Raw genomic sequence first — 25,451 nt, forward strand, 5'->3', positions numbered from 1 at the left:
AGAAGGAAGAAATTTTTTACGATGAGGGTGGTGAAACACTGGCACGGGTTGCCCAGAGAGGTGGTAGATGCCCCAACCCTGGAAACATCCAAAGTCAGCCTGGACAGGGCTCTGAGCAACCTGATCTAGTTGAAGATGTCCCTGCTCATTGCAAGGGGTTTGGACTAGACGATCTTTAAAGGTCCCTTCCAACCCAAACTATTCTATGATTCTATGATCTGTGCTGTATTTGCAAGGACACACTCCTCTCCCAGGATATGAGTTATGTCCAACACAACCTAACGGACTTCTCACCTGGGGTCATCTGTAGCATACATTTTGATGCTATAAGGACCATTACACATACACATGTTACTGTTTCAGGGGCAGAGTGAAAATCAGAGGAAGGGAGAAAGAATGGTTTTGTGCAGTCCCTACCAGGAGGATGCTTTCCCAGGCCATCCAACGTATGGGCAATACAGCTCTTCCCTGGATACGGTAGTAATCCCCACTGTAAAGATTCCTGCTCATGCCAAAGTCTGCAATCTTGATGGTGTAGTTGTTCCCCACCAGGCAGTTGCGAGTTGCCAGATCTCTGTGCACAAAATTCAGAGATGCTAAATACTTCATTCCAGAGGCAATCTGGGTGGCCATGTACAGCAGGTTAGAGTAGCTGCGTTAAAAGAAAACATAACAAAAAGAAAAATCAATAGTTACCCACATTCAACTATTTCTTGCATTTGATGTGTTAACAGTGACCTGTTATTTTCTGCCATAACAGTGAAACTAAACTGTCTAGTTTCAAAGCACTACCCCCCCCACCTGCCAGGCTAAGCCAAGCTCCTGAGCTGACTCAGCAAGAACAGACAAGCTGTCCCTGAAATTCAGGGCCCTTAAAATTTGACATCCTTTAGATTTTTAATATCAAGCATTAATCTCAAGATTTTCAAAGAGTTTATGCATCGAAGCACCAACTTTTTGCAGACACATGAAAAATTAAGCTGTACAATCTCAGAATCTCCTATCTTAACTGCTTAGCCTAGTATTTCAAACACTGCCACTATTGGATGCTTACATTAATATATATATGTCACTTAACATTAAAGAGAGGTTACTTTTTTTTTAATACGTTTAATATTACTGAAAATATAAACATGTATGTTCCATCTAATATAATTTTAATTCCCCCATTAGCAAAATGAAGATAATATTAATAAGTTGTGTGATACACAGACAGAGTTTGGACCATCTGACTTGCGGCATTCTTTACAGACTATTATTCTGTGATGCTCAGCTTGTTTCCCACTGTGCACGCTCAAATGCTTCACACAACCAAGCATTGCTCACAACAAATCTAATAAACTGTTCACAGTATTTCTCAGATAAAGGTCAGAAAAAGAAAGTCTTAGTCTCCTCCTCTTTGTGTTCTGGTGGCAATGAGAAAAGCTCTACCATGTTATCTAAATTACATGGTATAATGTGACGCCTCTAATGATAATAGATCCAATCTATCTATTCTAATCAATAGCCAAGCTATCCCTACAGCAATTCAGAGGCACTGGCAGGAGGGTCTGGTCATTGCTGCCCTCCCAGCCTTTCAGCATGGTGAACACCACAACTCAGGAAGGTGACACTTGGCCCAGTCCCACAGTCAGCTCGATGTTTCTCCTGATCTGGGTGGACCTGTTGTGCCCCCAGAGAAGGAACTCTGCCACCCACTTGTACCTTGTTAACCTGGTTGTTGGCTTTTCACATAGGAATGGGCATAGCCTCCAAGATCCTCTGTTCTCCCCTCCCCCTGCTCAGCTGCAGTTGTCTCCCTGCCTGGGGCTGTTGCTCTTCCCACTCAAGAAGCCCAGTCTCTCCTGTCCCACCTGCACCCTGGCAGGGTCCTGGGCAGCAGCTACCTTTTGGCTCCCTGCCCCTCTGCTCAGCAAGCTCTGCAGGGCTTGTTGCATGCAGCTCTGCATACAGAGGGGCAGGACAGGAGACACTTCTCAGCAAACTCATCTTCATCATTTGCTAGATAGCCAGAGAGACAGTAAGGAGATGGATTTCAAACACCAAAGAGCCATAAGGACTTAAAAATGTGTGACCTCTCTGCAGGTAAAGGGCTGGTTACCACATTTGGTGCATCAAATATTGGGCTTGAGACAGGTGGGATGATTGGACCTTGCCATGTCAATTACACACCCACAGGCACCAGCAGAGACAAGCTGCACTCTTTGGCAGGGGGATTCATTTCACTCTCAGTAAACAACTCCTATGTAGATATATATCTGAGCTAGTCATACTGGCTTCCTTTAATGTGAAACTGTATCTGGCTGGAAGGGACAAAAGGAGAGGGTGAAGGATGAGCTGGAGAGAAAGAAAAACTAGACGTAGAGCCAAGTAATGGAAACCAAGGATGAATAATGTGAGCAACAGTGCTGAAGTCAGGTAAGAGGTGAGGAGGAGATAAAGGAAGGACAGTCTGAGGCTTTGGCTAGGAAAAAAAGCTGCAAGTCTAAAGGTGAAAGCTGTTTCAGATGTGCAGAAAGGGCAGGAGACTGGAGAGAGCTAGAATATGTTTCTACTCAGATGCAAATCCTCTCCCACCCTACAGTTCCTGGTGTGTCATGACTGCAGGATACCAGTTTAACAGTCCCCAACAGGACCACTGACCACTGCCAGCTACTGGCAGAAACATTGGTGGTGTCTCAACCCATGGTAAGACCCAGCCACCTCCTCTCTAGTCCATCAACAGAACTGGCTCTGCCTAACTACCTAGTTCTTGAACTATAAATAAATCTAATCCTTTGGGGAGGTACATGCCAAAGGCTAAGCAATGCAGCAATTTCTCATCAGTGCAGGTTTCTTCATCGAGCAGAATACATTAGTACTACACACAACTCTCCTCTGAGGAAAGGATTTCTGCAATAGTAGAGATGCTTTATGTTAAGATTTAATCCTTCCATAGAGGAGGGAGATAAGTGCCACCGCTGACAGAAAATGGTTTTCTTTGCCAAATATTCTCCTTCTGTTGACTGATGAAATTTTTCCTTAGGGAAGCTCCACACTCAACTCCCCTCATGTAATATTCTTTAGACATCCGGAGAACATATGAACCTTCCTAAAAGCCTAAGAGACATTCTTGATTTTCATCCCCAAATTCTTGCTGTAATGCAACTGGCTCCCCATATTAATGAAATATTTGATGCAAGCCCACTAACGTAAACAGATGGTCACATCAGCAAACAATACATCTAAGATGGTCACCGTGACCAGAACAGCCCACAGTCAGGGACACCTCATGGGAACACAGACCTCCAGACGCCTCAAGAACAACCTCCCATACAAAGCAGGACTACTGTCCACAGTATGTGCCATGGCAATGGCTGGGCTGGAGGAAGGTCACTGCCTGGAGCACACAGCAGATGAAACTGGTAGCTCTGTATTGTTGATTTGACCCAAAGATGGGCAGCTCCCCTTACCTGACACAGGGAATATTATTTGAAATGGCAAATTTGCTGTAGATCTCCCTCTGCGACAAGAACTGATTGAGGTCTCCATTTTCCATGTACTCTGTTATCATGCACAGTGGGTCATCACGCACACACACACCCAGAAGCCGGATGATATTTGGGTTCTTCAGCCGTGACATGATCTTGATCTCCTTCAGGAAATCATTTCTTGTAAAACAGAAAACACAGGTTTGAATCCTAAACTATTCCTTTGTCTAAGGAAAGCAGAAGCAGCATGTAAGAAAATCTCAGTTCAGAGACATTTACACTTCTGCACACAGTAAGTTTTAAAGCTGGTTCTGTGCTTGTGTTCAACATTGACCCCTTCCCCAGCAAACAGGATTAATACAGCATTTCAGTTTGACATTATGTCTATTCCTATTCCCCACTCCCTGCTTGCATCCTGTTCCTTACATGAACACACAGAACATAAACCAAAGACACATGACACACTCTTACAGAAGTCACCAGGGTTAACCTATGTGAAACTGTTGCTTGGAGAGTATTTGCTTTCCTTCTCAGATGGTCAGCATTGCAGATGCACTTACCTGGCTGTTTTGTTGACATCTGATCTCAGCATTTTCACTGCTACAAGAACCGGCTGGTGAGTGAATTCTGTAGACGAGACTCCCAGGAATTCCAGCAGGCCATCGGCTTCGCAAAGGTGTACCTGCAGGACAGAAGGCAGAGGCAACTATGAGAGCATGCACAGGCAGAAAACCAGAGGAAAACAATGTCACATTGAGGTCACCGGTTTGGTCACCGCTGGCAGAATGACTAAGCAACTGATCTAATGAAGGTGACACTGTTCTGATCAGAAACAGCCCATAGGTTGGCCCTAGATCCTGGACAAAATGTGTACATAACACTAGATAGCCCATGACGTAGGAACACACATGTATTGCAGCCTGATGTGTCCCCAACACACTGAATTTACTGCATGTGTGCAGACTGGTGCAGTAGACTACTGGGTGGGGCAGTCCAATTCGCCCAGCAAATACTGGAGGTGTTCAGGAAGGCCACTGTGCTTAGAGTTGTCTGCTTTAATCTGCATGTGCATGCAAACAGCACAGCTGCAGCAGGTTTGGTATGTAGAGCACATCACACCAGCCATACAAGTCCAGAACTGTCCTGCAGCCCAGCTTGAGTCACTCCTCAAACTTAACTGAGGAGCATCCAGGAATTAGACAGCTATCCAAAGTCCTTTAATTCCAGAAAAAAAAAAAGGATGAAAACACATGTGTGCCTGTGTGTCCGTGTATGCATCTGTGTGGGGGTGACAAGAACACCTCACCCAGAGTTGAATACTCTAATGAGTACACAGAATTTCAAGTTTCTTCAGATAAATAAATGAATAAAACCATAAAATTACTGCCAAGGTTGTATAAGAAGGGGTGACAAGACACTTAAGAAGTTATCAGAATGAATATTCAAATGGAGAATTGCACAAGAGATGCTGGGGTGGGGAAAGCAGACAGACCCGAGTGTGTGGCATAGGAAAAAGTACTGGAGGAGGGGAGTAGACTGGATGTGTCAGTCAAAGACTTGCAGCAGTGAGGGTAATGTAATGGGAGCTTAATGAATTTTATATGAAGAAAGCAGCGAGAACTAATGTTACAAGCATGGCGAGGAGAAAAAGGAGACAGCATAGAATATGGGACAAACCCACAGAACAAACAGAAACGAGAATTACAAAGATGCTGCTGCAGTTACATGGAGAATGCAATCTGCTGTGGTGAAAGTACAGTCACAAGACTAGGAACAGGAAAGAGAGCCATGGTACTAAGTGCATGTATTACAAGCACAGGTAATGTGTCACTGAGTCCAGGGAGTGGATGGTTAGGAGCAAGGAAGAAAAAAAGACTGAAAGAGAAGGAAGGTCTGAGTGGTGAGGTGAAAAAAGCAATGAGCCATGTTTCTAGAAGCAAGACTGCACGGTAAGCCAGAGGATGATGACCTGTTTGGTAAAGACTAAGGAGGTGAGAAGGAGAGATTGGAGAATGTGATGTGGCATATTTGCAAAAGTAAGGGAAAGAGCCTGTAATTTGAGGAAAGCAAGAGTCTCTGAATCAATCTCCAAGGAAAATGGAGATGGGAGAGCCTGGCTGCTGCTGTTTGACAACACAAAGGAGGAGGAGGAGAAAGCTTTGACAGTTATTAGAAGGACAGGAATGAGAAGGAAGGAGAAACCAGAAGCAAAACAACAAGAAAAAAAGCCTCTCTGTTTCACTTTTGGAGCACAGCCCAAGACAGGGCAGGATCCAGGCAACAGCAGAAAGGGCTACACTGACAGCCAGGTGAAGAGGCTGAGGATGTCAGCACCTTCCCAATACACAGAATGATCCAGAAAGAAGTGAGGGGGACAGGGAAGGGGCTGGGGTAGGGAAGGTGTGTTGTCAGAAGGGAGGAATGATAAAGATGGACACATCACAGAGGAGGAAGCAGTCAGTAAAAGGCTGTGCTTTGTCAAAATGCAGGTAGAATTTAAGGCCGTGAGTGAGCAAAAGCTGGGAAGAAAAAACAGACAGTGGAAAAGTGAGAGCAGGAGAGGGGAAGACCTATTCAGTATGGAACTAGGGATAGTGTGGAAATGAAGCAGGGAGAGAAGAAAAGGCAGGGTGAAAACATTCACAACTTGAAAGGAGCTCAAGGAGTAAAGAGAAAGCTTGGAAGGTGACAGTTGCATGTATCATGCTGCCTGAGGCTTCTGACACAAACTGGGGCTTGAGCAATCAGCAATGCTAAAGAATATGATCACAGTGCTTGGGAAATGTCTGTCTTTGCCTGGGTCAGCGTGCAGAGCCCCACCAAAACCTGCATCTGTGCACAGGAAAGCTGTTTTTACAGCTAGGATCCATCTGTCTTGGCTGGAGTCACTGCTAGAGTTTTCAAACTCACACGCCTAAAGGTGGGTGACAGCCATGTTTGAGATGTCCATGGAAGACAATGAAACAGTCCGAATTCCCATCCCCACGTCTTTTCTATAAGGTCATAAACAGTGATATAGACAGTGAACAGAAAAAGTTTGCAAAGTTCATCTGTTGAGAAAGACTCATATGGTAACAAGCAGCAGCCTCACAGGTGCAGAATGGGGCCCTCTAAAGCCTATCCTAAAGGACATCAGCTTTTCCCAATGCAAAGACATGTATTAAATAAAATACTGGTATGCAGAACCCTCCCCTCAGCCCCCAAGTATGAAGCAGTGCCAGAGAGGCAGCTCAGAAGATTCAGCTCTGCCAGGCATCTCCTTTCTGTTGGAGGAAAAGTGGAAGAGAATAGCTGTACCTCTCCAAACTGTCCTTCTCCCAGCTTCTCCTTGAGTCGCAGCTGCTGCCTTGGGAATTCACCCACTGAGATGTCCTTCTTGGTAAGCGAATCCACAGTGAGGGCTGGGACTGCATACATGTTGTTGCCGGTCACACCTTGCAGGTGGACAATATCTGTTTCAGCATAGTGAGGAACATTGTTCTGAAAGCCTTGGTGAGGAGTGGACTTAGTCAAGTCAGGCTCAGCATAGTCCCCACTGCACACTAAGGGGAAACCAAAGACAGGCAGAGTCAGACTCCCTTAAAACCAGTATGGCCCAGCTTCCACTCCTCTCAGTCCTGCAGACCTCTGGGAATTCAGCCTAGCTGCATGCCTACTACCTTGTACCAAGGTACACCCAGGTGGAAAACTCTTTGTTTTAACTAGGGCTTAAACCAGAACAAGCAGCACTTCTGCAGACACCAGAATACCTGTGAGGTGCCAGCTATGCAGTTATGAGAGCTCAAGTTCTTGCCCAGACATGGAGGCATGAGTCTGGAGTGATTTCCTGTTTCTGATTCATCCTAAATATGACATGTTCCCCTTACCTGACGCAGAGATGTTGTTTGCAACGTCAAACTTGCTCTGGATTCCCTTCTGCAACAAGAACTGGTTGAGGTTTCCATTTTCCATGTACTCTGTTAGCAAGCTACACTACCTCTTACAGCTTATTCACATAAATATCATGGGATAGCTCTTTATAAATAACTCCCTGGTCAGTATTACACCAAACATTTGTTCTGCTTCAAATTCACATCCTGACTCAATCCAATCGGTCTCCCTGTGTAGTATAATGCTGGATCTTAGCAACCTGTCAGTGCTTGAGGAATACAGCACTGGCCTTCCATTCACTAATCAGCACTGCCATCACTGAGTACAAAACACTGTTGGAAACATTCCCTTCTGCATGCATCCAAAAGCTCCCCAGGGGCTGGAAGCCAGGGCACCACTGACATTCTCTGCCACATTTCCCTCTGTTTTTTTCTAAGGGAATTTCAAAGAGCCCTTGCTTCAGGAAAAGGTGCTAAAGGTCTTCTCCGCCAGCCAGTCTGGACAGTCCAGGAGGGCTGCAGGCAGCAACTCCACTGCCAAGGAGCCGATGAGATGAATGACATGCGATTGCTATGATTGCCAAAACGAGCTCCTAAAAGATGACCTGGCTAATGTATAAACACAGTCTTCAAAGACAACAGTAAAAGGCCACCACCCTCTAGTGGGGCTGGTGCTCCATCTGCCAAAGTACATGCTAAAAAGTTTCAGAGCTCCAGAATATTGTCTTAGGTGCCTAGGTTAGTATTGTATTGCCTAGGAGTCAGAGAAATCACTTAGTGAGAAGTGTCACATTTTAAAATCTGAGAGAAATAATAGAAGAATAAACACGTAACTTCTGGAGACTGACAATTACGTTACCTGAATCCTCTGCACTTTGGGAGAGCTCTGGAAGCTTTTGGAGCAGTGTGGCTGGCTGGTGATATTCCAAATCCAGTGGGAAAGCTCGTTCATAGGTGGGGTTTGACTGGTGGATCTGGGTCTGGTTGTTGGCAATGGTGTAGCTGTAGAAGGAGAGGCGAACAGTGGCATCCTCCTCTAGGATTCGACGTGGGGCCTGCAAAAGAGAGAGAAAAAAACCGTTAAGGCAATACTCAGTTGTTAAGTAATGTATTGGTTGCAGCCACAGCACTTTCCAGTAATATCTTGGGATAGGGCTGGCATTCTCCCCTACTGTGAGAATAGAGTTTTAGCTGCTCTATGGAGCTGGGGAAACCCTGTGCTTTCCACATAATTTTGAGCTCATTAGAGTTAATGCATAGTACTGAACTTGTGTCTGCAAAATAGCCCCATTGTATTACCTTTTCCAACCTTTTTTGAACATACTGCTTCCAAAGAATAATGATTATAATCATCAGGAGCAGAAGAATAATAGCCACAAGGCAGCCCACAAGGATGGAAGTATTGGAGTCATCTGCTTTCTCTCCTATCCAGGTGCTGGTTACTGAAGATGTGGTTTCTGCAATCATAGAGGTATGAAGAACAATTTGGAGTTAACAAAGCACAGGTTGTTACCTGTGCTGGCTAACCTCCTACATGTCCCTTCCTACAGTCTGGCACAGAAAAGATCTTAGGCAGCTTCCTGAGCATTAACACTAGCTGTATTCACATTTTGTTCTTATCAGAAATCCTCATTTTGGAGCCTTGCAGTTAAGAATTGTGCAGAGGACTTCTGCAATCAGACTTCTTAGCATTGGAACAGATTCCTGCACTGGATCCGTATTAGAACAGACAGTTTTCAGAGTTTCACTGGCTGCACATATGCCTTCAGCCCGCTTACTCTGAGGCAGCCTTGGCCAGCTGAGGGAAGGAGAAATAGCTGAGGCTTTGAGGACTGTAAGATGCAGCCCCTGTGCATGAGGACAATAACCAGGCCATACTTGGATCTCCAGAAATGGAGGGAGAGACTATGTTAATTAGGATGTTACTGTGAAATCCTCAACACTTGAGGCCTTGGCACAGCTAAGTGACAGAAGTCCTTACCCCAGGTCCCCTCAGTAACATTGCACTCTGTTTCCAGGAGATCCGTTGTGCTTGTGGCTACCGTAACAAAATTAGGATTCACACTCTCCATGTCTGTGGAAGGGAAGGGAAGGTGTCAGTTCAACAAACAACCTCCCTGCTCCTACCAGCGGTCAGTGCAATCCCAACCACCACCCCTACCTTCCCAAGGAGGACAGGGCTGAGACCCATGCAGCAGGTCATGAACAGCATGAGCAGAGATACCTGCTCATTCAGCACTTCTCAGCACACCTGCAGGACAAGCCTCTGCGTTGAGCAGCACGTACATCCTGACCACAGCAAAACACCAGTGCGTGTAGGATGCTTCCCTGAGCTTGGCCAGACACGGGACTGGAGCAAGAGCCTTTTTTCCATTTTAGCATGATTGCAAGAATTGCCATCCCAGCCTAGACCAAGAGTCTGCCAAGTCCCACGTGTGACGGAGGGTAGCCAGGAGGGGCTGCTATCAGCAAGATAAGCAACAAGCTGCAATCAGAGTGCTCCTTCCCCAGGAATGTCATCTCACTATAGCTGATTAGGGACCTTCCAGTAGGAAGCTACAGCTAGATCACTTCGCTGTCAGTGCTGGCGGTTTTCTCCAAGACTCTTGTCCATTCCATTTTAGAGCCTTTTAAAGCACCTCATGGCACTGACTTCTGCATCATAGTTAAGAATTTTTTTAGAAAAAAAAGTCAGCTTCTTATTTTTCATAATGTGCTAACTTCATTATCATCTGTAGATACACTTAAATTATTCATAACAAAATACTTGGTAAAGAGAAGTAAAAATCAACCCTACGACCAGCAGGCAACTGTCTCAAAAAGAAGAAATGCTCTATAGTCCAATTTTTGGTTGCCCTGGTTGTGCTTCTGCACATGTGCATCAATATTAGCCTGAAAAGCATCCACTGTAGACTGGATCTTTCTGCCCCTGCATTGCCCTTCCAACCCTCTCAGTGCTTCTACTACCTCCTCCTCCCCATCATGTAGCCCCACAGTGCCCTGCACTCATGATAACCCCACATGTCCTGCACCTCACATCATCTCTTTTGCTCTCTGTCCTTCACCAGATCTGCTTGACTGAAGGAATACTCACCTGACTGGAAGGAAATCTCACTCATCATCATCCAGGTGTCAGCAAAGTAGAAGCGGCAAAGTATGGCTTTACCTACACGCTGATTGAGGGGGACAGTCACAAACCTAGCACTGGGGTTTTTGTCATCTAAGACAGTTGCCACTCCAACAGGTTCAGACTCCCAGTCTGCAATCAGGCGTGGTTTGAACAGACACTCCACTTTTTGGAAGATCTTCACCCCCTTGGAAAACATGTTGTTACAATGCACCTAGGAAGAAGGGAATAGATCAATCAGACTGGAGGAAGATCTACTAAAAAGTAAATCAAGCCTCACGGATTTTCTGTTCATGAAGATTTTCTATTTCTATTATCTCCCTGTATGAATACTCCTAACTCAGAATGAGTAACTTGTTTCAGTATAGCTCCAGCCACTTGTAGTGTGCAATGAGAACATTTGTGCAAAAAGTTATTCTGAAATAGCTCTTAACTTCACATGCAAAAGCTACATTAATGGTCAAATTTCGGCAGGGTCTTCAAAAGGCCCATATAAAAATCTATCAAACAAGCCCTGTACTAATCTAAAGCCCCACAGACCAATTCTCCTTGAATATATATCCGAAGAAGGGAATGAAAAACCACACCTGGGCTCTAGCCTCTTTTAGAAAGCCTTCAGCATCTGCAGTCTAAGTTAATTTCTTCCAAAATAAATGGTACAAGCTCAAGAAGATATTCCCCTGACATACAGCAGCTCTTCTGCTGTGCTTGCACCTTGAAAACAACAGAGGATCTAAGTTTTAAGAAAACCATCATGTAAGCCTGCATCCATCAGCCTCTCCTGGTGGCTCATCGCCAGGTTGTCCCTGCTGCAATGGCACCACTGGTGTAGCTCATGATGCTGGAATTTAAACTGCAATCACTACGCTGCCAAGCTAACATCTCACTAAAACAAAGGCATCCTCTCATCTCTGAGTTACAGCTCCACATAGTCCGCTTTCAGACTAAGTGGTTCACAAAATGCTTTCAGGCTGACTTGACACCTCCATACTTGGGAGGTTTGTTTTACCCTCCCAAGAGCTGATAGCAACTTTCTCCTTTCCTGCTCTTGAGCTGCACTCAAACCAAGAAGCTACAGCATAAAAGCAACATCTCCCTCTTCCTGGGTTGCGGCACTGCAGACCCATCAACACCAAACACCTGGCACTCTCCCAGGCCTCCAGCACTTCCAAGGAAGCAGGCTTCACAAAGAGGGACAAGGCTTGTAAGGATCCTTTATGCTGTTCCACTCTCTGTCTTCAATGCAAATGCTGCCCTGCACCTTTTAAAAAAAAAAAAAAAAAACAAAAAAACAAAAACAAAAAACAAAAACCACCATGACAGTTTAAGTTCTGCCATGCAGTCCTGAAGATCTGGACCACAGTATCTTGGCACTGCAGACAGCGACCAGGAACCAGAAGGAATAAGGTCCCCCTTAAAGTCTTCAGTATCCCTCAGACTACTCCACTTTCATAGTCATGGTCGTCCAATCCTCCCTAGCAACTCTAGAAATTACTTCCTAATGACTGTGGAGTTATTAGCAACTCTGACAACAACAGTTTCCAAACTAAGTGCAGCTTTGAAGCCTATTAATCGCTTGGCCTCTGCAAGGACTTGTATTGAATAGCAGTGAAGCAGTAATGAGGACGACAGGCCTGATGAGCAGTAAAAAGACAGAAGAAGGGTATTTGTGTATAATTAGGAACAGAGGAAGCTTAGACAACATTATTCAATAAGGAGAAATAGTAATCCATAACAAGGCAGGAAAGCCTGATGCCTGCAATATACAATTTGTGCCCTATTTGGACAGGAGTTGGATATGTTCGCATCTTGTACTGATACAGAGACACTTTCTATTTGAAACACCACCTACTAAAGTCCAATTTTACAATATGCAAGTCTAAGTAATTTGCAATGCAGCTGCAGTATTTGCTAACGTTTATTTTTAATACTTTTCTGGATACTGGGGAAGTTCAGTAGACTGGGATAAAGCTAACAGATATGAAGGTACAAAAAAGTATTTACAGACCACCTAGCCTATACAAATTAAATGCAAAGCTGAAACAGGCAACATTCAATAAATAATCAAGAATAATTTAAGCTAATCAACACAGCTTTATAATGAAATACTAGATGAAGTAGCTATTTTTACGAGCTTGTGTGTTTGGTTGTTCAGAATGGCTGTGTTTACATGACAGACTTTTGCAAGGCATTTGATTTACTTATAACATCTGACTCCAATTAACATAGTATGAACTCATGAATTATATTAATTTGATTAAAAATTGGCAACTAGTAAGTCTTACAAGTTTTAAGGCACAAGTTCTTCTCTAGGTGTTTTTCTAACAGGAATGTATTCCTAGCTCAAGGCTATTTGCAACCTTTTTCAATGATCTGAAAGAGACTGCAGAATCACTAGCAATAAAATAAATTAAATGGGGAAAAAAATAAATCAAAGTTTCCTAAAATAATCTGAAGTTTTCAGGATTGACTCATTTCAGGGTAGTGAACTCGGGAACAAATTCTAAGTGATGCTTTCTACACTGGACTTTTACCCTGGACACCAATAAATTTGAACTGACTTTTAGCATGATACCAAAGTCTTAATGAATATTGGCTCCCTATCCACTGGCTAGGAGGACTAATATGATCACAAGACTGATAAACAAAGAAGAATCATCCAAAAGCAGGGAATTGGTACCATTCTTTTATGCAGTTTGATGGGAAGCTTGCACCCAGTTCCGGTTTCTATACCCAAGGAGTACTGGCAAAGAAAGAATTGGAAGATAGCTACAAAAATGACCCTGGATCTCACAGGGAAAGCATTAAGAAGTTCAGCCAACTTAGTTTACTGAAGCAAAGATTAAGAGAGTGGTTTAATCACAGTGTAGAAGCAGGAAAATTTCTGAGAAGGCAGGACTCTTATTTTTGTCAGTGAAAGCAGGCTAAAAGCCAATGGTTGCAAGTTAAAAATAGACAAAATAAAACTAGGGTAAGCAACCACCAAAACAATTTACTTAAGGATGTGGTGGGTTCTCCTTCATTTGAAATCTCTACAAGAAAAGCCACCAATCCTTTGTAAAAGATTCTGCTGTTTACTACAGACTCAAAGTTCAGCTCATCCTTTTCCTGTGTGTTTAAGTAATTTCCCACAGCACAAGCACAGATTGAGGCATCTGGAGAAATTTTTGGTCGAAATGGAAGCACAACCACATTCTTTTACCTGAAAGGTGAGTCAGGCAGCCCTTAGGCAGTAACTAGCCTACATCCTAAATCCATCCTCAGCTGCCTAACCACTGCTTCAGGTGTCTGTTTTTTATTCCTTTAAGCCAAATACTGAGAGTGTCCAAGCTCTGGAGAGGCAAGTGTTCCCCTGCTTCACTTTTCTGCACTAGCAAACTTGGGACATCTGCTGCTCAAATTCTGCCTACAGTGGACTCTGCTGTCAGGCACCTTGTATCCTCCTGCTTTGGGAAGAAGACCCAAAGAGGCAACCTGGGAGCATGCAGACCCAAACCCCACTCCAGACTGCTGGAGAGGGACAACGCTGACTACCTTCATGGAGGTGAAGTTCCGTGGTCGGTCAAACTGGAACTCCATTTCAACAGAGCCTGTGCTGAAGCTCTCATTCTTCCAGCCAACGTAGTCATAGCCTGGCCACACACGGTACTGATGGCTCTGTGTGAAATCGTCCAGTCCTAGCACACCATCTGTCAGCTGGCCCAGACCACCATACAAGTGCCTAGCAAGAAAGAACCAACAGTTAGGCAGAATACCAGCCAGGAGAACTCATATGTGAAAGCACGTGGGTCCTTCAACTGGTACCAGGAAAACATTAGTTTATTTACTCTTAACCCATCCTGGACAAGAACTCACTCCCTGTTCTTATGCAACATCACCTTTATGTTGTTTGGGCTGGGCTTTTAAAATCTTTCCCTGCTTAGGAAAAGGCTGAAGTTTTTGCCTGACAAAGCCAAGCTACAAGCAGAGTTTCTTGAGAATCAAAACTAAGACTACAGAAAATGACACTGTATGGTCTCCAAACAGAGTGCTTTAATTGCAGCATTTCATCATGGAGCTGAATGGGAGGAACACCGCTCCATCCTGTCCTGGGGGAACCAGTGGGGAAAGTTTTGCAGGCAGGCACAGAAAAGCAGGAAAAAGAACAGCAAGACCATGAGCAGCTCACCCAGCCACAGCCAGTTCTAACTGGGATAATTTCTGGCTTTGCTCCTTGTGTAATTAGAGAGTGTTACCAGCTCCATTTCCAAGGCTGGTTAGACTCTTTGCCCAGGACCCTGCCTCATTCTACTTCTTATCTGAGAGTGCAGAGCCCACCATACAGTTTTCCAGCACTGTCCCAGAGTAAATGATGCCAGATGTGGTACACTCCTGACCCACCTGCCTTCTGGGAGCCATCCCAGGCATGTCCCTTGTCCTATAGCAGGGAAGAGCAAACAGTTCAGCTGTATTAGTGCCTGAACTTGCTCCCTGGACCTGTTTCATTCAGCTGCTTCTAGGCAGTCTTTGTAACCTGGGCTGGGCTGCTGCTACATGCACTGAAGCTCTGCAAGTCCATTCCAGGTGAGCCCTCCTGTCTCAAACTAGAATTTGCACAGGTATGCATGCCTTTGAACTCCAAAACAGGATTAACAGCTGGAAGAGGCAGACTCCTGCTTCCAGGCCAGTCAGGCACATGACCTAGAGGTTAAGGAGTTTGAAAGAATCCTTGCTTAGCACATCAGGTTTTGTGCCTACATCTGTAGCTCCCTGACACTCCCCAGCAGGGCCAGCTTCCTAAGCTAGTGCTGGACAGCTGAGCGCAACACCTACATCTTTCTGCGCGTAAATTTATTTTGTTTTTTTTAATATCCAATCCCTACTATATCAGTTCAGCTTGAAAGCATCAGATATTAACATATAAAGACATTGTTACCCAGTATCTTGCAACATCCTACAAGCATGAAGAATGTACTTTCCAACCCATTATTTTAACCTCCAGCATGAAAAAACACAAATAATTTTAAAAAAATCACCTCTAAGCATAAAAAAAAATTTTAGGCAACACTAAAAATTTTCAGGACTTTAACGTCAACTGAAGCAGGACATACAATAAAAGCACCTTAAGTCAATGGATGACACCAGGTCACTGAAGAGACACTGTCAGATCACTTATTAGGCACATTCCTGCATGGGCAGGAATATGCTGCCTCAAGAAGATACCCATGCCCAAGTTTGTCTGAGGTTTCAAGCTGCTGAAACACACTCAAATCGGTACTTATAGCAAAGAAAGTGGTCACACTAAATGTCTGAAAGTTCAGCCAGTTATTTAACATTTCACATACAGACTCTTAATGAACTCTCCTTCCATGAAAGCCAACTATTAGGTTAACCAGACACCTCAAAATGTCAATAACATGCCACCCTACCTAACTAATTTCAGTGATGTGAAAAATTAACAGACCTTGTAATGAGCTGTCAAAATCCAGTTACTTTAGGCTTTTTGACTCCAAATTGGAAAAGCATCATACCCAAGAAATCTTTACAGTGAGTAATCGGCCACCTTCCTCTCATACCACATTGGCAGTGGTGCCTCTGCTGACCTGGAGCTTCTCACAGGGAGTGATGCAGTTTTCCAAGTTGTTTCAAGTCCACCAGAGCTCTGTTTTCAAAAACAATATCTCAAATCTGTCCAGAAGCTCACAGGTATCAAGTGCAGGCCTAGAGTTCAGGTGTTGCGCACTTTCTCGGATGCCCAGTTTACCCTGGAGACCTCCTGCAACAGTTTAAGATGCAGTCTGCTAGAGAATGCATTTCAGATGTCAAACTGCAGAAGCAACAAAGGCAACGAAGAGGGGAAGGACCTTCATCTGCTCCAGGGACACTGGGACTGCACAGGTAGAAGGTCCAGCCGGCTCTCTAACTCCAATCTGGGGCAACAAAAGAGTAGCAGCACCTTACAGTCTGTGGTATCAACAACAGCTTAAGGCTATACCTGAACCAACAAAGAAATCAGTGCAATGAATATGGTCACAATTAGAGACCAAGAGTAAGGAGGGCTTTAAGGCAATCGGACACACCAGGACTGTGTCATCACATCATGTAAAGATGGAAGCTATGAACAAAGACAGCACTTAGCTGTATACAGACACACTCTTCTCTTTAAAGAGAAGGAACGACAACTTCCAATAACAAAGAAATTATTTCTCTCCTGCCAGCCTTTGTGAGCTGGGGGAAATTAATCTGATGCATCCTGATCCCATGCCCTCCTTTAAAAATCAGCAACTAACAATGCATCAAAGGGCCTGGAATAACAAACTTACAATGCTTTGGAGAACCAGTAGGTTAGCTTGCAGCTCTGGAGGTCTCAAAGAAATGCTTGGGATACAAGATACTAGTGACAGGGCAAGTAGGAAAGAAGAGATAACTTGCACAGTGACCGAGAGAGAACAGGACGACTTCTCCCACCTGCGCTCCTGGTATCCATCATAGGTCGAGTCATTCAGATAAACGATGGGGAAGCCAGGAGCCGCTATTGTCCCTCCTTCAGGGATGCTATAGGATGCCAAACCATCTAAAAAAGAAGGCCATATACCTCAGAAATACAGCAGCAGCAGCCTTCCATCATCTCTGTCCATATGATCCTTTTATTTATGATGTGGACCAACAGAAGCAGTTCCGTGGGCCTGGGATTCCCTCTGCACGTGTGGGGACGCAGGTGAGTCCCAGTCAGCGTTGTATATAAGGACTACTTTCCAGTGACAGGCATGGAAATTGCTACTTACCATACCAGACACAGCCATAGAGCTCCACCCTCATACAGACAGTCATTGGCATCTCTGTCACAGGAATCACCCGGATAAAACGAGCAATGATGGGAGGCCGAAGATCTTTCAAGACCACATCATAAGTATCAATGTTGCCTTGGATCACCTGGAGAAGAGAGATCCTTACTAGCAACTTCTCTCTATTGTGCTGTTCATTTGTACAGTGGTGTACTTGTACCCTATCATTTGACACTGGGGAGCTTTCCCATGCAGTATCTGCAGAGGGTTAGCTGCTGCTGCTCCCCTCCTCCTACCTGGTACATGGCTTACAGGGTGAAGGATGCTACCGTTTCACCTCCTGTCCACTGCAGACCCATACCAGGCAGTACTCTGAGGGATAGGAGAAAGGCAGGTGGGAGATGAATGTACATGTGGACTATATGTTGCAGAGAGCTCCGGTTACTAGTACATAACCTCTCTTTCTTCAAGTGAGCCTCCATGTACATTCTAACAACAGGCAAATGAGCACTTGCCCTCATCACTAGTTACCTGGTGGAGGGTCCTGATGTCCTTTCTCTATAAGCCAACAAAATCCCAGAGGTGCTGCAGTGTTTGGGGGATGAAAGTGCAAGCAGCTGCACAGATGTCTTGAACTGAAGTGTTCAGCATTACCACAGTCACCCCATCCTGCTGAAATACAGTCTGATATGGCACAGACTTTCACCCTCCCCCTTCCCCTCAGTTTCACTATGGTTCTGAGAACAATCCACTATTTATTTTGACAGTCAGTGTGCAGAAACAGCTGAAGCTGTCAATCCCCCAGCAGTGGACACAAAGTGCCTAAGAGATTTTTTTTGAAAGGATTTGGACTTATGGAAACAAAATCAGAACACCTTTGATATCAAAAGTCTGAATTACAAGTGTGAGGGCTCCTGCTCAAAGGTGCTATTGGTGGGAAGGATGAATCAGACTGAAGTTACTCAAAAGACCATGTAGATTGCAATTGCTGATGTACAGGCAATTTAAAAGATGAGGGAGGCCAACAAGGGAGCAGAAAGGTGGCTGCGTCTTCATGGCAGCAGAGAAGATCTCCAGAGAGTGAGTATGGCTGGACAGTCCATCAAGGAGTGAAAGACCTTATTGTATCACAAAAAGAAACCACTCCAAAGACTGCATCTCCCTGAAGAAGAGCCAGCCACATCTGGTGGTCTACTGGACTGCACCAGGATAGCTGTGAAACAGCTTCCTGCACCTGGTTGGACAGTTCTACAAAGGTGCACAGTCCCAGGAGTTGACCAAAGAAAACAGAAGGAAAGCCAAAAAGTAAGCTTGCTTCCTCATCCTCTTCAGCTCCTCAACAGGCTTTTAAATCTGCAGCCTCTTAATATCCCTCTTCCTAGGAGAAACACCCATGACTTCTTCAAGTGAAGTAGGGACACTTAAGTAATCCTTGCTTTCAGGAACCAAGTGACAGTGATTAACCCTTTTGGCCATCAGACGGCCTAAGACAAGAGGCCTGGAAGCCACCTCTGCTGGCTCCACAAGACCTTGCTGATAGGAGATAAAACCCAAGAGCAGACAACATATGGCAGAATATCTCACATCTTCATCACAGAAGTTGGACAGATCCTCTGGAGTTGACTATTTGGCAGGGAATCTCTGAGGTGGCAGATATGTCAAGCCAAAAAGTCCTAGATGGACACAGTGCAGACAGAGTAAAACGAAGAAAGCTTCAGCCACCCCCCTCAGAAAAAGGTATCTTTGAACCAGCTCCACAGAGGAAGAGCTGACATTTTTGCCTGTCCTGTACAGACATCTTCTGAGAAGCAAAAGAGAAGATGCACTTTGCATAGCACCTCCACAAGGTGGGGTTGCTGCTATTGAGCACACAGTTTCTCAGGGCTAAAAAAACCCGAAGTGAATTAGCTGTATGTGGAACAAACTCAGCACCAGTTTCCATCAGCTACTGATGCCAATGTCCCCAACATCAAGAACAAAGCAGTGCTGCTGGCAAACAACTGTAGGTGGCTGATACCAGAAGTTGATGAGCGACCAGGACTTAATGGTGCTGCGCCATGCAACATTAGTGCCAATGGAGAGGACCATCCTTAACTGATGTCAGTTAGTCAAGGGGACCCCAAATTGACTCTTTGCCTTTACTGAGCAAATTAAAGCTGGAGGTGACTTTACTGGTAAAGCAGCAGCATGTACTACCTGTCTGAAACTTAGCAGCACAGTGAAGGGGTTTGTTTGGTTTTTTGACTGAAACCAATTGTGTGATCCCCTTGGACAGAGACATACCAAGATGGGCTCACATAGTCACACTGAAATATCAGTGATTGGGCATCTATCAACCACAGGACTGGAAGAGGCCTTCCTAATGCATACAAATAAGTAGATTAGGATCTTGCACCTCCATCTGCACCTCATTCCAAGGTCAGAATGATTTTTACAGGTCATTTTTACCAAATTATTTGACCAGACAGCAGTGCTTCTGAAATATGGATTCACTAATGGAATATGTGACATGTTACTGGTGACACATTTTGAAAAATACGTTTTACGGAAAGTCATTTTTCAGAGGAGCTGAAATGGCAGGAATTGCACCCCATTCTGTATGTCCAGAGCAGCAGGAACAGAGGAGCAGAAGCATCTTCTGTAAGTATACCAGGAGGGAAAACCTTTTGGTCTCATGCAATGGGGAACAGATACACACACACTGACAATATATGTGTACTTCCACATATATAGAATAGAATAGAGGATGGCTCAAATTATAGCATCATAACAGCTGAATACATGCTCATTACCTTATTATGGCCTAGGGAGATCTTGCAAAAATTGACCCATACTAAATCATAACACCTGACACTAACACAGTCCTGAGGGCCCAAGAACACTGCTCTGCACAGGACTGGGGTGGGAGACAAGGAGCATTTAGCTGCTTGTGGACAGTGTAACCAATTGAATTCTGGTATAACTCAAGATGCAGACAGACTTCACCTAAGAAAGTACCGACAAAGAACAGTTAACCCCATGGAGTTTAAACTTCCCCTCCCATCCTGCAAACACAGTGTTTGTAGCACACACCAAAATGTGAGGGATGGGCAAGATAATGGTAATGGCCAAATAGCCAATCAAAGGTCTGAGTGAGCAAATAATTCATTAACAAGCTAGAAGCTATTACCTAATACTGCAATACAGACCCCACTGTGACTTCCAAAGCACCCCCAGTGCCATAAAACATCACCACACCCAGTACCTTTCTAGTCTGGCTTAGGTCTTCAGACTCCACAAGCCAGCCTGAGGGAGGGTGATCAGGTCAGACGAGCTGCAGATGAAAGAGGGGATTCCTTCCCAGGGAAAGTTTAATAAAGGCTTATGAACATGACCAGAGCACATCCAGTGCTAAGCTGTGTGCTCAAGTCTGGAGATAGCAGGAGACAACTGTGGTGATCAGGGAAGCATCTCTGAGTGTGCGCACTCAGCACATTTCCTACCCTCTAAAATCCTTCCTCTTCATTGCTCCCTACATTCAACACTTAGCAAGAAACTCATCTCCATTCCCTGCCACCCCCTCCTTTTTTTTTTAATCACAAAGCAGGCATTTGCTTCGCAGCTTCCAATTTAGAAGCAAGTGTCTGGCTGGTAGAGGGACATTCACATGATATTTTGAACACGCACAGAAAGGTAGTGAAGAGCCACATTTTTCAGTGATGGCAATGGCTGGGATCTGGGGGATTAGGTCAGGGGAATAACAGTCTAACATCATAGCAAACACAGGACTAAGGCAGAGGACGCTAAATGCCTGACAGAAGAGTCAGGATAAAGTACAATGCACTAGGCAGTACGTAGAGGATGTGCCTTCTACAGTCTAGTTCTTTATGACTGTGTGCTCCATGATTCAGTTCCTACTACACTCACCTTCCTGCCCTGACGATCTTTCCAGGAGATCCAGCGCTCTCCATTGCGGCTATAGTCAATTCGGTAAGCACGGGCAAATTCTTTGCCTGTGGCACGGGCATGCCGTCCCTGAGTCCCAATCAAGGTAATGAAGAAGAGCTTGTGCAGGTCAATTTGAAGGAACTGTACATCTTCTGGTTGCAACAAGCCAGCTGGGCACCAGGCTCCATCCCCCTCTTCCCTTTGTAACCTGAGGGGAAAACCACACACACAAAAAAAAAAGTCACTTCCAAGGATCCAGCCTTCCCAGTAACTGAGGAAACACCTTGAAACTTTGAGAATTGGGAGAAAGAAACCAAATCAGCAAGTGAGACCTGACAGCTGGCTACCAAATACCTCTCCCCTTCAGGGTGATGGTCAATTGAGACTTAGACTCCTGTAGCCAGTTTTGCCCTGTTAAGAACAACTCCCTCAGTTTCAGGTATCTTTCATTAACTGTTAGAAGTAATTTCTTTCCCAGACACATACTTCCATGTTCATCAGAAACAACTATGCTACTCAGTAGGTAATTGCATACTGCATGCTCTTTAGCACCTTGCTAGTAAAGTGCATACTCACTTCTCCTAAACCCCATAGAGTAAGGCCTGAACCTCTGCTTGACCACCTGCTACAGCTCTAACAGGCACAAAGAGGAGTGATCTTAAAAATACATTTTAGAAAGAAAAGGTCTGCCCATCTACAAATTATTCTGGGTCATCTCAATGCATCTTTCACATTTCCTTCATTCATCAGAGCTGCTTGTGCAGGACACTGCTAGGTGTACGATGTAAAGGTCTGCTTCCAAGTTGAACATTATGACACCAGCTGCAAAGGTTAAGGCTTTTATCCTTGGAGATTGCATGCCGAGCAGAGCGTTGTAGCAATCAGCAGGTGGAGCCACTAAAGGAAACACTGCCTTACCTAGGCTTCTGTAGGCTCAGCTGTGCAAGCTGCAAGGTGGTGAGAGTTTTAAATGTGAAAAATTTATCCAGACACAAAAAGACCACGTAGGCTTTTTAGCAACAGGGATTTCTTAGCAAACAGCAAGCCCATGAAGGGCCCTTATCTTTCAGACAGCAATTCCTGTCTCTAATTGACGGGATCGGTGAGTGCCAACCCCTGCATCAAGGAAGGCAGTACTCAGGAGACACTGAAGGTCAAGTCACAGGCTAGAGAAGATTTTTGTCTCAGGTTGGTCAGCTGTTTGTGCAAATCTTTCTTATGGTGAAGTGGCAAGTAAAAGAAGTTCTAAGAAAGGCAGAAAGGGTGACTATGAAATGACAGGGACAGACATCTGCATAGGACAACTATGACCTCTAACAAAATGAAGTCAGCTAGAGGGGTGCCTTCACGTCTTCACCCTGTGGACATCCAGCTGCCCTGGCAAAGAGATGATGGTAACAGATGGTAAGTGATGCCTGAAGTATTTGCAGAACTGGAGACAGGCCCTGTCTCAGAAGAAAGTAAGTCTCCCAGCTTTCAGACCCACAGGCTTGTTCAAACTCCATTAAAACACATGACACTTAGCATCTTTGCTTTACCACAGACTAAGAAAAAAAAAATAATCAAGCACTAGGAGAATTTTATGATTTTGAACTGCCCAAATTCATCATAAAAATGTAAGTATCATAGTTAACCTGAAATTCGCATCTAACTTGCACCAAAACTGTAGGAAAGTTTGGTATCATCATTATAAACAATTCTAAGGAAACTTACATTTTTAAGTATTTTGCAAATCATCAGTTAGTAGCTTTGAGAAATGAAATGACAAAAAATGAAAAGCCAAGCTTATGAGAAAGACTGTAGTACTGCTTGACATTGAAAGAAAATCCTTTAGCTACTTTTTAACAATTCCTTAACTCTGCAGTTTCCAGGTTTTTGAGCCCATTTCCTTAATAGGATGCAGTTGAAAAGTTCATCCTTGTAAATGATTTCCTATGATTTACTTTAAAGCGCTCTACAAGAATCCCAGGGGCACTGTCTCTAGCTGACCTGTAAGTCACAAATCCATATAGAGATTTATTCACAGAACTATAGGAAGATGAGGGTCGGAAGCAACCTCTGCAAGTCTCTAGTCCAATCTCCTGCTCACAGCAGGGCTAACTCCAAAGCAACAGTGTGTTGCTCAAGGCGTGGAGACACCATCACCTCTCTGGGTAACCTATCCCACCACTTCATTCTCATGGGGATGGATTTTTTTTTTTCCTTAATATTGAATCAGAATTTCCTGTATTAAAGCTTGTGACCAAGACCATTGCCTCTTGGTCTTTCACTATGCACTAACTAGATTTAACATAGAAGCAGTGAACAAGCTAAGCAAACAGGTTTCTTTAAGGGTGAGGAAACTTCTTCCTCAATCACATATTGGATAGCTAGATGAAAAAAAGGATTACATTTTTTGCCAGAGATTAACCTACCGTGCATACTGGGGTCCCGTGGAATCATACCACTGGCTGGAAGCAGTGATGTCTTCATCTCGTATCGTCCCTTCATGCATACCCAAAGGGTAACGGCATATAGCTGAAAATGGGAACACAAGCAAGTAAAAAAAGATCAGTACCAATTCTTCCTAAATCACCAGACAAGTTTAATTAAAAGGCTATCATGCCTAGGGAATAAACATGGTAATGATAAAATAGAGAATGCAAATAAAAAGGATGAAATACTTCATAATTACCATAAACTGAAATTGTAAGTAATGAAATACACTCACAGTTAATATCATTCAGCAGAGTCCTGGCAAGGCAAAAACTTTACAAAGAAACATTTTAAGAACATGAAATCTAAACCATACTAGTGTTACTGGTTGTACAGGCCTATTTTACAATGAAAAATTATTTATCAATAATGATGCAACATAAAATGGATGTATTTGTTAAAAGATTTTTCTTCTTCTGGAATAAACTGGATGCTTGACTTGCATTCAAATAGGAACAATTATTTTCACCAGTCCAGTAACAAGCGAGAAGTTAAACAGCTTCTATTACAGATTACTAGACTAGCTTATGGAAACATCTGCTGTGTCGTGTCACTGCAGGTTAGAGCTCACACTTGAACACAAGCCCCTGACCATCCACACTGCCCCATCCTAGTCTGTTCCCTGCCTCCAGCCTCACATGGAGCAAGCATTTCTCTCCAGGCTTGAGAAGACTCTTAAACTTGGTGCTGCCAGAGAGTACAGACACAACTGGCTCAAGCCATGGAGCTCTACAAGCTCAATATGGCTCACTACACCAAAGACAGTGCAGACGTAGCTTACAAATCCAAGCTGGCCAAGCTCTCTCCCCTGACACAAGTTTTTAAATATGTCTTGGAGTATTAGAGATGTTTCAGAAAACTCAGAATCTTAATGTGTTCATTAAGGCTCAGTATTCAAAACAGGCAAGCAAGATATTTTTGTCAGACTGACATCAACAGGAGATTTAAAAGAAAGTTATATGCGATTAAATCATGAAACAATTAAAAAGCAAAAACATAGTCAATGGCAAGTCCCAGAAAAAAAGGAAATGGGACTTTCCTATAGATCTTTCGTCTTTGTCCTCTGAGCTCACAACAGCCCCAGCCCCTCCCCTGTCTGCAGTGACACAGACAAGTGCCAGCATGTGCTTCAGTCACTCCAGAGTGGCATGCATGCCAGTTGGCATCTTCACTGCTGCGCTGCCTGCTGCCATATCAGCAGTTCCGCCTGCCTTTCCCTCAGCGAGGGCACTGCCTTGGGTGTCTTCCTCATTTCTGTATCTCAGGACTGCTACCCTTGTACCAAACCTGGATAAAGCTGTTCACCACGTTCAGAAGCTACAAGAAAAGATAGAGGCATGAAACCCACCTTGTTGTTACCACCACAGAGAATAACAACCACAGGCCAAATAACTACCTGACAGATTTCAATGTAGAAATGTTTGCAAACAGAGGTTGTTTCAATAGGATTTGGTTGCAGCTGTTGTCAGGCTCAGTACCAATGAATGTGTGACGTTCTGTATATTCCTAAATAATGTTGTAAAGGAGATGGGTGCTGAGGTGACAATGTTTGCTGATGATATCAATTATTTAATATAGAAAAAAAGCAAATTATGGGAATACATACAAAAAACTAGAAAACACCATTACACCACTGTCTGTGTTCATGGTCAGATGCCAGTCGGCTATGGAACAGAGCTCTGTCATCGTTTAACCCCAGCCAGCAGTTAAGCACCACACAGCTGCTCACTCACTCCTGCCCCACCCAGTGCGATGGGGGAGAGAATCGAGGGGGGGGGGGGGGGGGGGGGAAAGGGCGGGGGGGGAAAAAAAAAAAGTT

General features: G+C 44.2%; 1 protein-coding gene across 1 annotated transcript in view; it reads right to left on the reverse strand.

The window, feature by feature from the left end:
- The window catches only part of LOC104833980 (discoidin domain-containing receptor 2-like), a 32,432-nt gene that overhangs the window by 3,657 nt on the left and 3,324 nt on the right, over positions 1–25,451 (reverse strand). The window contains exons 2-14 of the mRNA XM_010571040.1: positions 23,572–23,674; positions 21,137–21,365; positions 17,231–17,378; positions 16,914–17,019; positions 14,001–14,187; positions 10,434–10,680; positions 9,321–9,413; positions 8,639–8,796; positions 8,199–8,394; positions 6,768–7,012; positions 4,031–4,152; positions 3,453–3,650; positions 418–652 (exon numbers count right to left, since the gene is read on the reverse strand). Of these exons, the coding sequence (XP_010569342.1) occupies positions 418–652; positions 3,453–3,650; positions 4,031–4,152; positions 6,768–7,012; positions 8,199–8,394; positions 8,639–8,796; positions 9,321–9,413; positions 10,434–10,680; positions 14,001–14,187; positions 16,914–17,019; positions 17,231–17,378; positions 21,137–21,365; positions 23,572–23,674 (2,267 nt within the window). The remainder of the gene's footprint in view (positions 1–417; positions 653–3,452; positions 3,651–4,030; positions 4,153–6,767; positions 7,013–8,198; positions 8,395–8,638; positions 8,797–9,320; positions 9,414–10,433; positions 10,681–14,000; positions 14,188–16,913; positions 17,020–17,230; positions 17,379–21,136; positions 21,366–23,571; positions 23,675–25,451) is intronic.

This window comes from Haliaeetus leucocephalus, unplaced genomic scaffold (assembly GCF_000737465.1).
Source record: "Haliaeetus leucocephalus isolate CR32 unplaced genomic scaffold, Haliaeetus_leucocephalus-4.0 Scaffold306, whole genome shotgun sequence".
Lineage (NCBI taxonomy): Eukaryota > Metazoa > Chordata > Aves > Accipitriformes > Accipitridae > Haliaeetus > Haliaeetus leucocephalus.